The sequence below is a fragment of the Habropoda laboriosa genome, unplaced genomic scaffold, assembly GCF_001263275.1.
Source record: "Habropoda laboriosa isolate 0110345459 unplaced genomic scaffold, ASM126327v1 scaffold72, whole genome shotgun sequence".
NCBI classification, from domain to species: Eukaryota; Metazoa; Arthropoda; class Insecta; order Hymenoptera; family Apidae; genus Habropoda; species Habropoda laboriosa.
Window position 1 is genome coordinate 188,913 of NW_017100188.1, and position 16,023 is coordinate 204,935.

Here is a 16,023-nt window from a genome sequence, read left to right on the forward strand (position 1 = left end):
TAGGTACTCTTTTTTTATTTTTACAGTTTCTTTTCTGCAAATTGAAGAGACTTTCAAGAATCAGAAGTTTTCCTTTGAAAATTAAATGCCTGAAATTTTTCGTTTGAAAAATTTCCTTTTGCAAACTATAAAGCTTTTCCCTTGAAAATATGATACACACAGTAGTGGCATATTACTCCAAAAAAAAAATGATAAAATGGTCTCCAAAGCATTGACAATGGAATATTCCACGAACAAGTCAAAAGAAATTGAAGAATCCATTTTTGAGCCCACTCTATATTCAATTCATACCAATAATAAAAATCCCTGTTTCTTTTCACGTACGTGAAATGTGCATTTTATTTCTAGAATATAACCCGCGTATTAACATACTTAATGAAATAAATCACACACCGCTGATAAATAACTGACTTTAAAGCGAGATAGTTGCGTTGATAAAACGTTTTGGCTATTACAAGAGAAGATAAGAAAACAAATAATGTTTACAGTGAGGCACAGTAGCTCGAAGATAATTATTATTACCCTCGCATAATTGTGCCGCATGTAAATAATCATTTTTTATTCGTCAGAAGTGGTTTATGTTCTTCTTCTTGAAAAATGTCCTCCAGTAGACTCAACAGGATTCGCTAAACGACTTTATACACAGTATACCAACTCTCTGTACCATAGCCTAATCGGCCTTGAAAATGCAAAGACACGCTTGGATGTACTCTGACATATTATTTAAATGAACATAGGACAAGTTTTTTGGAGGCGATGCTCGTTTGGATTTGAAACACGTTCCTGTTGCTCTTGAAGAAACGTCTTCATTATCTAAAATAGAGGATCATACTCGAGGACGACGTTGTGGAAAACTTTCTGGGACGTTTCGCATGTGTTTTTTGCAAAAGAAAAACAAAAACAAACTGGGTTATAACGGTTCTCTAAAAGTATGATTATTTTCAATGCTTTTTGATCGTTGTAATCATCGTGGGTAAATGGATTCTCCAATTTTTTAGCGAATAGTAGAATATTCTGGAGTACTGAAGGCAGTGGTTACCAGAGCATGCTCACCAAAATGGTACCAGAGATGTCTTCTTCAATTTTTCCAAGAATATTAAACTCAAAATTGGATACTATAATTACCATAGAAAAATGTATAAAAGGAACACTTGTACAATGCTCTAATAAATACAAAATCTAACTGAAACTGATATTCTAAGCTGCTTAAACGCTGCATTCATCATTAACTACATATAAACAAATATAAAATTGCCAATTTTCCAAAAGGCGTTAAAAAGTAGAACTCAGACATGAATTCTCCAATTATCTTTTCTTTTTTACCAAATATTAATTTCAATAACATAGTATCATTCTAGAAACTGTATATCATGGAAAAACTCTGTCAACAACAGCTACCCTTCTTTTCTACCAATTCACCACCTCCTTTTTCACCATTATGGTGTAGATTCGGAAACGTGGTTGGGAAGCTTGAAAATTACCGAGGAGAAATCGGCTCACCTCGATGATATTCTTGTTGGTGAGAGACTCGTGGGGTTCGTTGTACTCGGTGTACTTGAGAAGAACCTTGTCCATGTCGGTGCTCGCATACTGATACAGCTTGTTACTCGAACTGAAGATAATCAGGGCGATCTCGCAGTCGCACAGCACCGACAGCTCATACGCCTTCTTCATCACCCCGAACTTCCTTTTGTTGAAGGTCACCTGTTGGAGGATCATCAGAAATCAATCATCTCTGACTGTTTATCTCGACCATCTTGAATTGTTCTTTAATCAGTGGCATACTGATGAGACTGATACAATGCTTATCTTTGATACCAGTGGCAATTCTGGTCCTTTATAGTTCATTTATTATTTCGAAATGTAATTGTATTAATACTATAATGAAATAGTAGAGAAGACTGGGGTTTTACTTTAACCATTTTTTTCATTTTTTGGAAAATAATACTAATAATTTTTAAACTCAGTAGTTTTATTATCTGCAATTAGTCTTGAAAAGACAATTATTCGTTGTTTCCAATTGTGCCCGTGTCTCCCCTAAGTAGAAAGATACAAATATTATTTTTAGACATTAATGTTAATATTCCAGAATTAATTTTTTACCATGGTTAACGGATTAATACTTATTCTCAATGTATATATAATCAGCATATAAAGTGTACATATATATTTTTTTTAAGTGTTCACATATTTTCAATGTTTATTTTTAATATCTGATACATTAGTAACGCTAGTTTTATCAATGTAAAAGAAAAAAAATATTAATAACAGTATGATAACAGAATAGAAACAGAGAGTAAATTTTTATTGATAATGTGGTGAAGTAGTTTAAGGGTACAACGATGTACAGTAATGACTAATGGTTTTGTTCTGAATGAGTTTCTGTTTTGAGTATCTTGCTAGTATGTAATAGCATGTTGAGTGTATGTTACGCAACGGTGAATTTTTTCTGTTAAGTGATTTCAAGTGCTTGTAGACTTAATACAGATAGCACTGCTTAGAAAAGAAAACAATGCTTTGGTGATCGGTATCGCTGATTTACTATCAGTTCCATCAGTATTGGTTTTGATAGGAGTTGTTTCGAATACAAACATATTGCACTGAAAAAACAAATTCTGATGTAAGACACTATTTTCTTAATAATTCTCGTACTAAAAAGAATTAAAAAATGTTTATTCGTTTTGGTATTTTATAATAGACAAAGTAGCTCAAAAATTGAACAAAATTTTTCCAAAATCTGAAATAAAAATTTTAAGACATAATAGAAAAAAAAGTTACTCAATTTTCAAATGGTAAAGCTACTTATGAGCCACCCTGTACAATTGTGGTGTAAATCTTTAAGAAGAAATTATCAGACGATGAAGGAAATATTTCTTCATGATAATGTTTTCTGACTCAGTTTAGTTCCTTTTTTTTTATGGAAATTCGTAGTACCTGACGATTCCGTTCGTCCGTGATGCGCGAAATTTGAATCTTCTTCCGACCCATTTTTGTACGGCGTTGTGGAGATGGGACAGCTCTTCGGAACCTCTGGATGGAATATTAAAAACACTGAAACAAAAATAGCACTTCCTTATTGCTTTTATACTTTTTATAATTTAGTCAAATATTAATTTATTTTTTATTGACATTTAAGGCTGCAGTTTATTTCATTCCATATGTATCACATATTTTGAGACACCCTATACATTTCTTTCAAAACTTTTTCAATTCAACGTACTACTCAAAATACTCTTCGCTTAGTTTTTTTTTATAGAAAACTAACGAACCATCGTCTCTGCAGTTGACGTAATAAGTAACATTAAAAAAGAAATGAAAAAAACACGTATAACAAGTTTCAACGCGTTTCATCGGCGGCCATGATGAATTTGAAGTTGAAACGGCGGTAACTTTCGAACGGCGAACAAAAGGGCGCGATTTAACTGGCGGTCTGAGAAACAAAAAGCGCGCGCGGACCCATAGAAAACTATAGAATGCGAGCACTGTTTGTATATTGCATGCAGTTCGAAACGTGCGCGACAGAACTGGACCATGCGTTTCAAGCCTAATGCTGAAACGCGTATAAAGCACGTGTCGCGTTCGCGTATCGATTAATGTCGTCCAGTGAACAAGTCAACCAACTTCGATGACACAATAAATTCGACGGAAAATAACGGATGCATCTCGCTCGTGCCTCCATTCAAGCCGATTGAAGTAACACTTTATCGTTCGACTAATCTCACTTTCGATTATCGATCTTTAGGGAATTTGCGTTGTGTAAGAATGGAGCGGGAATTTCAAATGATTTTACGAATGAACATTGTGGCTAACCGTAGTTTTATTATTATTTCATGAATAAAAGTGAAATTAAGTTAAATTTGGATACTCAGTTAAATTGTTAATTACGTCAACTTACTTTTACTTTAATTTCAAAGGGTTAAGACTAAATTAAATAGTGAAATGATTCGATTCTCATGTTGTTTCGACTTCATTCCATCATGGAAATTACCGTCCTATTTTAAGTAAATATCACAGTTGGATCACCGATCACCCACGTGGCCTTCAACGTGTTGAAAACATTGAAATTCTGTCTAACACAAAACCGCATTGTTTGCGAACGTCTGCTCGCAGGTAGAACGTAGAATTCTATTGAAACGAAGAATTCTACTGTGCTGATTCATTTGACCATTTGTAATCGTGACTAAATTTAAATTCTCCTTAATTCATTATTACGCAATGTATTCATCAATGAGAAATTATTTTATTACCTTCTAACAATGGAATTGCAAATTTTCTTCACAATTCTAGATTGCTAATCATCATATGAGAATAATTCACCATATTTTTTCATTATCACAAAAATTATAAATTAGATTCATCTTTTAATTAATGTTTCTCTTGAATTTCTTCCATGGTAGTGTTGGTTAGGTTAGATAACAGAATTGAAAATAATATTTTTCTCTTTTCTGAACAATTATGCTTTGACAGCAGACTATAATTGTCAGCTGTTTAAGAAAACAACACGACAATGTGTTTAAAAATGTATTACTATGCGACTAATTTACACCACGTGTGGAAACAAAAGCGAGATCAATTAATTGATCTAACGCAACACGGTTTATCGATCGTGGAACAACAAAGTTGTAATTAACTTGTGGTTTCGATATTACGAGAATGACGCTGATAAGTAACGATGCATGATAAAACGAGACATTGCTGTTCCCGCTTCCCCATTACCAAAGTGAAGGTGTAGATAGTCCTAATGAATCAATTTTCGCTTAATCCGATCGCGTTTACGTTCGATAAAGTTTTCCTAACCGTTTCACGGTACTGTGTTCATTAAATGCGGTCTTATATAAACGATATAAAAATTAAGAAACAAAATATGAATATATTCGAAAACGATAATACGAAAAATGTCAATTTTCCATCAAATCAAAAAGTTCCATTTTTGTACGAATCAGTCTTGAAAATTAAAACTGAAAGGGAGAGTTATTGGAAAATTTTCAGTATAAAATTTAATCAACTGGAATCACAAACTGGGTCGCCATTTTCATTTTCACAACGAATAAAATGGTTTCTAAAGTGAGAAATTTAAAATCTAAAGTGAAAGATAGTGAAATTGAATTTTTTTCTTCATTCTCTGGTATTTTCTCGAATCTCTATTGAAAGACGAAATAACGTAAATAGGTATACTATACACACAGAAATAACCTAATTTCGCTTAGACGGACAAAATCGGGGGGGCATAAGGCGTACGTAAATAATTACGACGTTACTGCAATTAGTACGGCGTAAATGCGTAATAAACGCGATCGATTGCTTTCCATTTTATCGTCGATAATTAACGTACGTAATAATCGACTTTGTCGCTCGAGTTTTCCTCAAAGTATACAGGTACATCGAGTTACGTTGGCACGAGCTATCTCGTGCCAATTAATGCCGGCTAACGAAGGAAAAGCTGGTGCGCGCGCGCGAACCTATTAAAAAGAAATTTCGTTTGAATTTTGTACCATTAACAAGGGGGAGCTTTCGAGTCGTGAAATTAATGACGGAAGAAAAAAATTACACCTTACGGTGACTGTGTGTATTTACGTATTTAAATGTATCTGCACAATCTGTCAATGGAATTTTCACGATGTTTCATGAGCAAAGTAATTGCGGTACAATTTGATTGTTCGTTCCTTTTTAATGCTCCCTTTCACCTTCCGTCTAAATTATAGGCCATTATCATAATCGACAATTGCTGCCCATACGTCGAGTGTAATCAACGATAAAGTTGCGCTAGTGCAATGTCAGCGACAGATGAGTAGAAAAATCAAATTACCTTTGCACCAGACGGCCGCGATTAGATAATGTATTGTGTATCTTGAAAAGATCGTGAAGTGACTTCCAGAGCTTCTGTTTCACATTATCTATTAACCGTGTTCTATGGAAAGCTGATAAATAATTAGCCTGCACGCACGTGCGATCGGATCAATCAAAGTAAAATTTCAATTTCGTACGGAATTTTCAATTTGAACGTTGAATGTTCGATTTGATTTAATTTAATTTAAATTTGATTCGATATATGGATACGCATTCGGATTTGATAAACCGACACAAATACTAAGTATCCGGTTGGTCTCGATAAATCGATGTATCGATCGATTTTCAATTCGATAAAACAACTCTCATCGAATTCAAAACGTTAACGTGTTCAAGTATCCAATTTTCAAATTTCAAATTTGAATGTTAAACATTCGATTTGATTAATCGAATGGAATGCATATTAATCGATATATCGATCGATTCTCGATTTGATAAAAGAACAACCCTTGCTGAATTTAAATGTTAATCTGTTCAAGTATTCGATTGTTCATATTGATTCGATAAATCGAACTTCATTCAAATCAAACAGTCGAGTCCGGTAAAAACATTGGCTTTAACGTCGTTCTAATTCTAAGCTCCATCAACTATATTTACCGAACCCCCTTTCATTCATTCCGAGCACGCGATCTCTCGCTATATGAATTAACGCGCGTTTCACGGGCAAACGTTATTTTTGTCGCGCCTATCTTGTGCATCGCGAAATTATGTTGCACCGTCACCGATCGTAATTATATCACACTCGTGAATCCGTCGGCTTTCGTGATATCAAATCAAAGCGGCGATTCCAATACCGTCCCTGTGGTTCACAACACGCGATTCGCAAGGACGGTAAACACTAGAAACTATTTAAGCGATCTAATTACTTCTGGAGTGCTTATTATACCTTTAACCAGGTACGAAACGCCTTTTTTTTTTTTTTTTAAATTCTTACCTCGCTTCTGCATACTTATAGAACATGCACGAAGAAAGTATATATCAAATCTACGTTCTTTTATTTACATAACTGAAGTATCGAATGTGTGTTTAATCATATCATATTGAAGATTAGTTTAGTGATGAATGCTTCATTATCAAATATTATACTTCGGTGAATATTTATCAGAGAATGACTATTCGTAATTTTCAAACTGTAATAACACACACGTAAATTTGGCAAATAAATTTTCCATTTGTTTCAATAGAGGAGAAGTTATCAGAATGAAACGTTCATTCAGTATTTGATCGTACGTTTCTCGTATTACGAAACTCTGCAAACGATTATTGGCCATCGAGTAGTGGAAAAAGAAGGCTCGAGCGCGAACCAATGGAGGCTCTATGCTTTCTTCGCTAGTGACAATAGAGAGAATACTCGTGGAGAGGCTAGAGGAAGAGGTTGCCGCTCGAGCTGTCGTACGATCGAATTCGGTTTATTATACAAGAGCGTAGAACGCGAACCAAGGGTCAGCGACCACCGCGTATATTTCTCTATACACGTCGCATTTTTCACTCGCGTTCAGTAGCAATCCCTATCATATCAAGTTTTCAACTGTACTGTAAAACACTAAAGTTTTTACTCTCTGCTGAAAACTACGGTATTCGCGTTCGATGAATTTTAAAATCAAACTTTAATTCAGTTACACTTTTTTCTTTTCAGAAAAAGAAAAAAAAATAGCTTTTTTTCATCTATTTTTTTTTTTCGTGTTGCTATTAGGCATTAATAATACCTATTCATTCTAACTGGATTCTTTATTATCTATTGTGTAATTTTTTTATAATTATTGTTCATTTTTATGCCTATTTTAGTTGCAGACATTTATTTATAAACGGTTTGTTTGATATTTGTCGCAAAGTCTGTGATAATTCTGTCTGAGATCATATTAATTCTATCATTTTACGAAGAATGAATTTGCAATTTAAGTTACTGATATAATATTCAACAACATATGTAATACAATTTTTTTAATCAATTGACATTGGAACCTAGTGGGATTTTTATTATATCATATCTGCTTCGGAAGAATCTAATAAAATTTTGCAAGAAGAGAACTTTGGAACCATTGATTCTAGCAATGATATCTTTATTACTTTCACGGACGGCACCCATCCTTAATAGAGTCGCGAGAAACGATGCTGAGCATGGATAAAAGTAGAGAAGATCTAACACTTCATCGCTGCCAATATAGCAGTGCTACTTGAATTATTTTTAATTCTATTATAAGGCGATAATATAAAATAATGCCCATTAATAATCATCTGATATAGCGCTCTGCTACTAACACTAGCGCGATATTTAAATGGCGCCTAGCTTACAGCGTGAAATGTTACTTAGGCCAAGACGCAGATGGACTACTTTAATTCGGTGTACCAATTTCGATACGAGCGCTAACACGGACAGCGATAACACAGCTTTATCACATTTAAAACCGTGCTCGTCAGACGTATTCAGTGTATAGCATGATACGTTGAACTTTGCCAAACCGCTTCCTTCGAGTAGTTCGTCTGCAACCGGATCAACGTTATCTCGATATCGCGGACCGTTCGATTCGCTCGTTGATCCATCATGTGATTGTGGCGCCGTTCGCAAAAAAACACACACAAGTGAGAAAACAGTCGGGGAAACATGCGTCCCAGAACATCGGAATTTTTTTTTAAACATTTATGCAATAACACATTGGTAAGTGTCTACAGACTAATAAATATTCATATTTCCATTTTCAACATTTTTAGGTTATCCGAATTTTAACGTTCAGAGTACCGCACGTTTTTACTTTAATACGCAGTATACTTAAAAGAAAGCATATATTTTATTTAATAGTTGAGATTTATTGAATAATAACGATTACGAATAATCAACTATTAATTCAAAAAGGAAAATTATTTCATAATAGTACATCGCGTCTGTTAACTCACCGACTCGAAGTGAGCTCGATCAGTCGAACATCTCGACGGCCCGTTCGCCAATCGATCGATCTTCCTGCGCACACTGAATCGATATCAAAACAAAGATGGCGAGATCGCGCACTCTTCACAGATGTTGTTATCACAATGTAACTGGAGGATTGTTTACAGGCACTCTATCATACGACGGTCAAAAATCCACACGTTTCTCGTTTATCAAAATTCCATGTATTTCTAAGCGAAATTTAGACTCGTGAAAGTGACTTCTCGATCACAGATGATACATCCGACGGGTTATGTTCGCCTTCAGCTTCACTTCTCTTTCAACAAACGTTCAACCAGAGATTCATGGAACGGCCTCCATCGGTCACAAAAACAGTTTACGTTGAAACAGGCACGTTTTCCAATTTCTTGAATACTAGCCAGTATCTAATTTTCATTCGTACGTGTACACGCAAAACAACACACGCGTATACATATTCACACGTAGGAAATATATATGTGTATATATATGCTATGTACAATATATATGTGTGTATATATATGTATATCTATATATACGTATGTAGCTATGAGTGAGAAAATACAATTATCGAGAGGTTAACCTAGTCAAAGGTGCGAGGAGAAAAGCTCGTTCTCCAGAACGGACGTCAATGGTCCCGCGATCGATATCTCTCCCCACTAACACCCTCGCGAAAGGTACAACTTTAAGATCAAAACAAAACTTCTCCTTGACGCGGTTACGCGAAAATAACACACAAGATTTTTTTGGCACGAATCAACTTGCACTCGTTTCTGGCGATTCGATCTTCGACACGCGTCACACTTGTCTCACACGCCGGATTTCGTTCGGTTCGTCAAACATTCGAGAACAAGCCAATCACATATTAGATTCGTTACGACGACGGACAACGACGACGATCACAATTTCCTTTATTACTTCGAGCCTCTCCTCCTCCTTCTTCTTCTTCTTCTTCTTCTTCTTCTTCTTCTTTTTCTTCTTCTTCTTACACTTCTTTCTTTTTCCTCTGCTCTAACGATATATATTGTAATATATCGATACTTTTTCTGTATTCTTGTTCACATTTACCACAGTCCGTCGTATTGTTTATAACGTGCACAAGCGCTGACGAAACGATTTCTCAGGATCTAGCGGTTACCCAGGGACACACCAAGTTAGCTAGGTTAGAATGTCCTGGTTGACTAGAAACGATGACTAGAAACGCGCGTTCCTTCTTAAAATATTTTTTCACGTGCGGCGAGCCGTCGATTCGCACTGCCTTCGTAAAGAAGAGATTCAAATTTAGAAGCGTCGTATCGGGACGGTAAAAAAGCGGGCCGCGCGCGCCTCGACCAGTTCGCGGTCGAGCCTGAAATAAAGATTTGAGGAAGTCGCGTGGAGAGCACGGGAACGAAAGAAAGAGAGAGAAAGAGAAAGAGAGAAAGAGGGTGAATGGAGGAGGGGGGCGGGCTGGCCGTGTTGCACATACCAGTCGGTCCACCTCGCCTCTGAAGTTCGCCTCGGCACGCCGAGCTAACGTCGACGAGCTTCGGCCGTCGATTGGCCACCGTCAAGACAACGTCAGACGCTGTTTGGCCAATCGCGCACCGCTCTATGCGCCACGCATGCGCGTTACTTCCAGCCAGAACGGTCGCGCTGGCATTCCAGCTTCAACCTCGCGTTGAATGACGTTGTTTTCGATTCTCGAGCAATAACGGTTGACTGTCAACTAAATTCGCATTTGTACGTGGACAGTTCGTTATAAATTGATTTAACGGACATATTTTTTTTAATACGGAAAATTAAATTTTTGAAATTTAAAATTGAAACAGAAATTTATTATTTGAGGTTATTAGAATATCCTACTATGTACAGAGTAAATGGGTATACGAATGATAAAGACTATTAATGTTTCGCATTTTTACGAATTTTTGACGACAGACAATTTTAAACAGCATGCTATTAAGCGTATACATGAAAATGAAGAAGTGTTGAAAAAAAATACACCACATGGAGCTTTCGAAACTTTAGAATGATTGAATATTTGGATTTGAAATAAAGCAACAATCAGGGAGAAAAAATATCCTGATGTTCGGGTATTAAAAATACATAAATATTACCGAAATATCACGAGTCATTCATAAACGTAACCTGTAAGTTGTAAGTTGTAAGTCGGCTCACGTCACAGTCAATGTAAATTATAACCACAAAAAGTTCAGACAGCCACGCATAAAAGCGGCATCTTTACACTTTATTAATATTTCGCCGGCCAGAAATAACGGCGCGGTTAAAGAATCTAACTTGACGTTTTATAGCCTATGTCACTTGCGCGAACCTAAAGTATACACGTTCGAGGATGAAAATAACGATTGTATATTATAAACAGGTTCACACTTCCTGAACCACGATTATCGATCGATACACACGTGTAGTATCGGACGTTCGAGTGACGAATCGAAGTCGATTGCTTCTCACTTCTCACGGAAAATGACATTCTGACGAGCAAAATGTCTGTCGTAATTGACGAAACACTGGAACTTTCGATGTTTATCTTCGATTACTCGCGATTTGAATAATCTAAATACAACTTATCGAATGTTCACAAATCTTCAATCGTTCGATAATTATTTCGCATATTTCAAATGTTTGGATGATCGAAACCTGAACTATCGATGCAAACTATAAAACTAGGGATCCTTAGGTCATTGAGCATGGAATCATAGAGATACGATACTACGCGCAATAGAAACGTCTCTTTTACGTGTCGATAACTCGACGCGTGTACAGTTCGTGCACAAGTATATAGTCATAGCTGAACTATCAACCTATTCGCGTACATCAGGCTTGTTTATTCCCGCCTAATCCGTCGTGCACACTATATCAGATTTTTAATCCCATGCATTTTCTTTTTCTGCATCTCCTTAAGACACGTCGCCCCACATAATATATAAACACTAAATATCCATTCAATACCCTGTCTTATAGGAACATTCAAATTATTCGTGTATATTATAAAATCATCGTACCGTTACAAACTTTTATTTTTTCAACGAAATATTATCACATTTATTGACATGATTATCATTGTACAGTGCATATTTTCAAGGTTGTTTCAACAGTTTGTTCGGCAGAAAAGAAATCAATTAAAAGAAAGTAGCAGAAAATGATACTTTTATCATCACAAATGGAACACTAGGAAGAAAATGTTAAATATTCTAACTTGTATCGGATCACTGCACGAAATTGACAAGACGGTTGATCGAATATCGCGGCGAATACGTTGAATTACGATGGCAGACAAACACAGAAGCCACATCACAGCGGATGCCACCGGTAAACTCGAAAATCCAACTCGATAAATATTAAACGGCGAGCCGAGACGCTTGATGGCTGCTAGCGACTAGCTTCCATCAGTTATTCGCGAGCCATCCGACAGCCGCGCGAAATGAAATTGAATCGAGGATGAAAAGATTACGGTAGGTTTTTCCAAAATGGCGACTAGATTTGAATATTTATACATTACACGCGTGTATTAATGGTACTGGGCAATTTATTTATTTAAATTAATTAAATATGGGAATTTTGTATATGTATTATTTAATGCAAGAAATTTGCAATAATAATACGATGAATTTGACTATTGAATTTGAATTTGAAAATTGTACGCAACGAGAATTATTTAATGTAATAAATTTGAAATATAACACAACGCATTTAATGTAAAGAGAAAATGGATGAGAATTAAAGAATTGTTCAATCTAGGACAAACTTAATGTGACGAAATTTATAATATAAGGAGAAAAATGATCGGGGGAAGAATTCAAACTTGCACAGAAAAAATTATTTAACGTATAATAAAGTCTATTATAATTTAATATGCCAGATAATTGGACATCGTCGAAGTGCAACATTTAAACTTAACCAAGTATGGCGACAATATTGCCAGGCCCTCGGAATTATTCGATAAGCGGAATAAACGATTCAGAGGCAAAGCTGTCACAAGATTTAAATAATGAATAGCCAGATCGAGAGAATTTTTCCCCTCCAGAAGGATGAGCCAACCGAAGGAGGCACACACATGATCGTCACAGTGACCCGAATTTCGGGCAAGATGAGGGAGAAAAAGGGAAAATCAATTTCCACGATGACCAAGCAGTCTTAATATTATCAAAATTTGACACCACCTACACTACGATAAAATATTCACGTTAAGAATAAAACATTACCAATCGTTGAAAATAAACGAACTTTGCTTAACCCATTGATAATTAACCACATCCCAGTACTTTTATCATAAGATCAAACTTAACCTCAAATTATAACATAACTTTTGCAATAGTAATGTTCTAAGAAACTAATTACAAATTAAATAGTTAGCAACAAGGGAGCACCATGTTATATAGGGTGTTTCCAAAATATGTCAACTAACCTCTTTCCTTATAATAATCACACTCTTGGTGCAGATTATGGTTAAGATCTGCCAAAAGAGAGACTGTATTTGTAATTAATTTGCATTTTAGCTCTAGCTTCAGCTTCAATTTAAGTTTGACGATTACAAAATGCATATTGTATATGATATTTTAAAACTGTGAATAGTGGAGACTAAGATGGTAATTAAAAAATCGTAAGGCAAGGGGTTAATACTGATGGATTTTAGGATCTGTCTGTAACACATATACAAATTCTGCATACAAGTAGTTTAATTTCTTTTTTTTTTCTTTTAAGTAACTTGTATTAAAATTCTAAGGCCACCAAGTGAAATTATCCGTCGGTACTGGGTCCATCTCGAGTTTCCTCACGAATGGAAGCGTGAGAGGAGCCAGAAGAGTAGGAAAAAGGCAAAGAGGATTCGTGGCAAGGGTAAAAACGTCCCGTCGAATCATCCTCGGTGCGCGAAAAAGGTCGGAGCAAGAGCTGGCAATGCCTGTCGATATTTAACGAATTATCCCAGGTGCGGGTAAATATAAATCTACTCCAGGTCGGATCGTATGTATTATGCATGAGCTGCAATGTAGCTGTCCCCCTACAGAGGTCGGATAACCTAACCCGTCGAGAGAGCCGGCAAGTGTTCAATATATCCTAGCCTATCGATCTCGTCGACGGAGCGCGAAAAGACGCGAGAAACAGGACAGTGGATAAGTAATTAATATTATCCGGATACGGATAACAAACGACGAGCATCGTACTCGAGGAGAGAGCATGAGTCCGGTGTGTCCACACGCATCCCTACACTCAGAATTGGCCTAAAGAGGAACGTCGAAAGGGCTACTGACCCTGTGAACGAGGGATGAAAGTGGGTTTAACCCTTAACTACAGACCACTCGTCTCTGAGACGAGTTTCAATTTTTATTTCATTATCAAAATCATATGGAGAATTTTCGAAGGTCTAGTTTAAGTAAATTGTTAGTAAGTGCTATAGGAAATAAAAAATTACAAAGAAATTCTTCATTTTTTATGGAGTCTGCGCGCAGGTATCCAAAAAAAGATCTAAATAAATAGCAAAACACTTTTCTGCAATTATTTCCCATTTTTCCTATAAATTTTAATTTTCACTTTTCTCTAATATCCCTTTCAAAGTGTATCCGAAAGAAACTTGAATAAATAGTAAAAAATTTCTCCGCAGTTATTTCCCATTTCCTCCCTTAAATTTTAATTTTCACTGTATATTACAATTCTACCAGAATTCTATCACTTTTGTGATAAATAATTCTATCATATAGAAAAACAGTTTTAATGAAAATTGCGATTTCATTTCTCTCACGATTGATCTACCCACGTTATAGTTGTTATTCGAACAGCAGAATAAACTAGTAGAATTAATTTTTACAAAAAATTCCGGTGTCATCGTGCTCGATGTCGTCTAAGGTTGTTTAACAGTTACAGCACAATGTATTGCACCGCGCGATGTGGCCTATCGGTGACAATTGTGCCTGCAACAATAGTAGATGTCAAATTGTCGGATGATCTTCGTTGAACGACAGAATGTTAGGCACTTTTGTTGAAGACACGCCGATACATTATGCATTCTAGAGCGTGCAAGTTTACGCGAGATGCTTTCGAGAGGTTTGCATTACAAAAATACCTTCGTCGAATGCCTCAAACCCTCTATAACTGGCCTACCAAAGTCTTTAAGCGTTTCCTCGAACGAGACAATTGCACATCTTTCGATCAAATTAATAGAATTTCGTATAATGGTACGATAAAAAACAAAAAGGAGAAGAAATATCAAGGTATTTGTGTTTCGTCATCCCGAGAATTTCAATATTCAGATGACTTTTCCCGAGAATTTCAATATTCAGATGACTTTTCTGCGATATTTGAAATATGTATATTTGCGATGGATATAGGTTGTGACTTAGACTTTAGATTTTTCGAAATTAAAAATTTATGAGAGTTTTAAATAGTGGCGTATCTAAAGACTTAAATTAAGAACAGATTTCAGTTTTGAATAATTGCTTATTGATGGACAGAACGAAGTCAATGCAATTTTATTTGTAACTTAATAAAATGGTAATATCTGGCCTGATATAACCGAATAAAATTTTACGTTTAATCTGATGAATTAGCGAAACTTCTTTAGAGGTAATACTTGATTATACTGTACTTCATTATGAGTAATAAAATGATAATTTATGTATCATTTTGTGTGATGTTTCATCAAAATTTTCTAACATCTAGTAATTAAAATATGTCTAACATTCTACAATAACTGAAACCTCTCTTTCTTCGTGAAACATTATACATGTTCAAAACGTTCTAATAGTAGCTAATTTGGAACTCGTTCTTCCTCCACAATTATATTACACATCTTCAGGATCATTTGAGCAGTTGAAATTTCTCTTCCGTTCTCATCAATTATAACTACACATCTTTAAAATTTTATACATCGCTCATCCATAAAGTATTTTTTAATATCTGCTAATAATATTCTATAATCGACACCTCTCCATCTTCATCTCCTCATCCTTGTTAATTTCAAATTGGTCCCTCCTCCTTAACTACATTAAAATTCTCACACGTTCAAAGAAAGGGGAACTCAGAAGTACAAAGGACAAAAAGCCCTCGAATATTTCTCGAAAAATCTCTTCCCAAGCAAAGGTAGCAATGTTAACTAGGCATGTTATTAACCAATTACCCTAATGCGGCAGCGTTTATTTCAACCAAAATTGCCACCATTACCGTGGAATTGTCGCCGTTTCTTTCGACCTATTCACTGTAATGAAACGAGAAGAATTTTGTGGATGAAATTCTGACACAGAGAAAGAGAGTGCAAGAGAGAAAAGCAGATAAGAGAG

General features: G+C 35.6%; 1 protein-coding gene across 3 annotated transcripts in view; it reads right to left on the reverse strand.

The window, feature by feature from the left end:
• The window catches only part of LOC108579822 (myocyte-specific enhancer factor 2), a 56,668-nt gene that overhangs the window by 5,904 nt on the left and 34,741 nt on the right, over positions 1-16,023 (reverse strand). The window contains exons 3-4 of one of the 3 annotated variants that reach the window (XM_017943444.1): positions 2,935-3,051; positions 1,501-1,704 (exon numbers count right to left, since the gene is read on the reverse strand). In XM_017943444.1, coding sequence (XP_017798933.1) covers positions 1,501-1,704; positions 2,935-2,988 — 258 coding nt within the window. In that variant the 5' untranslated portion in view covers positions 2,989-3,051. Of the gene's footprint in view, positions 1-1,500; positions 1,705-2,934; positions 3,052-16,023 lie in introns of those variants that run through there. The other 2 variants (XM_017943445.1, XM_017943443.1) reach the window with 2 other exon arrangements.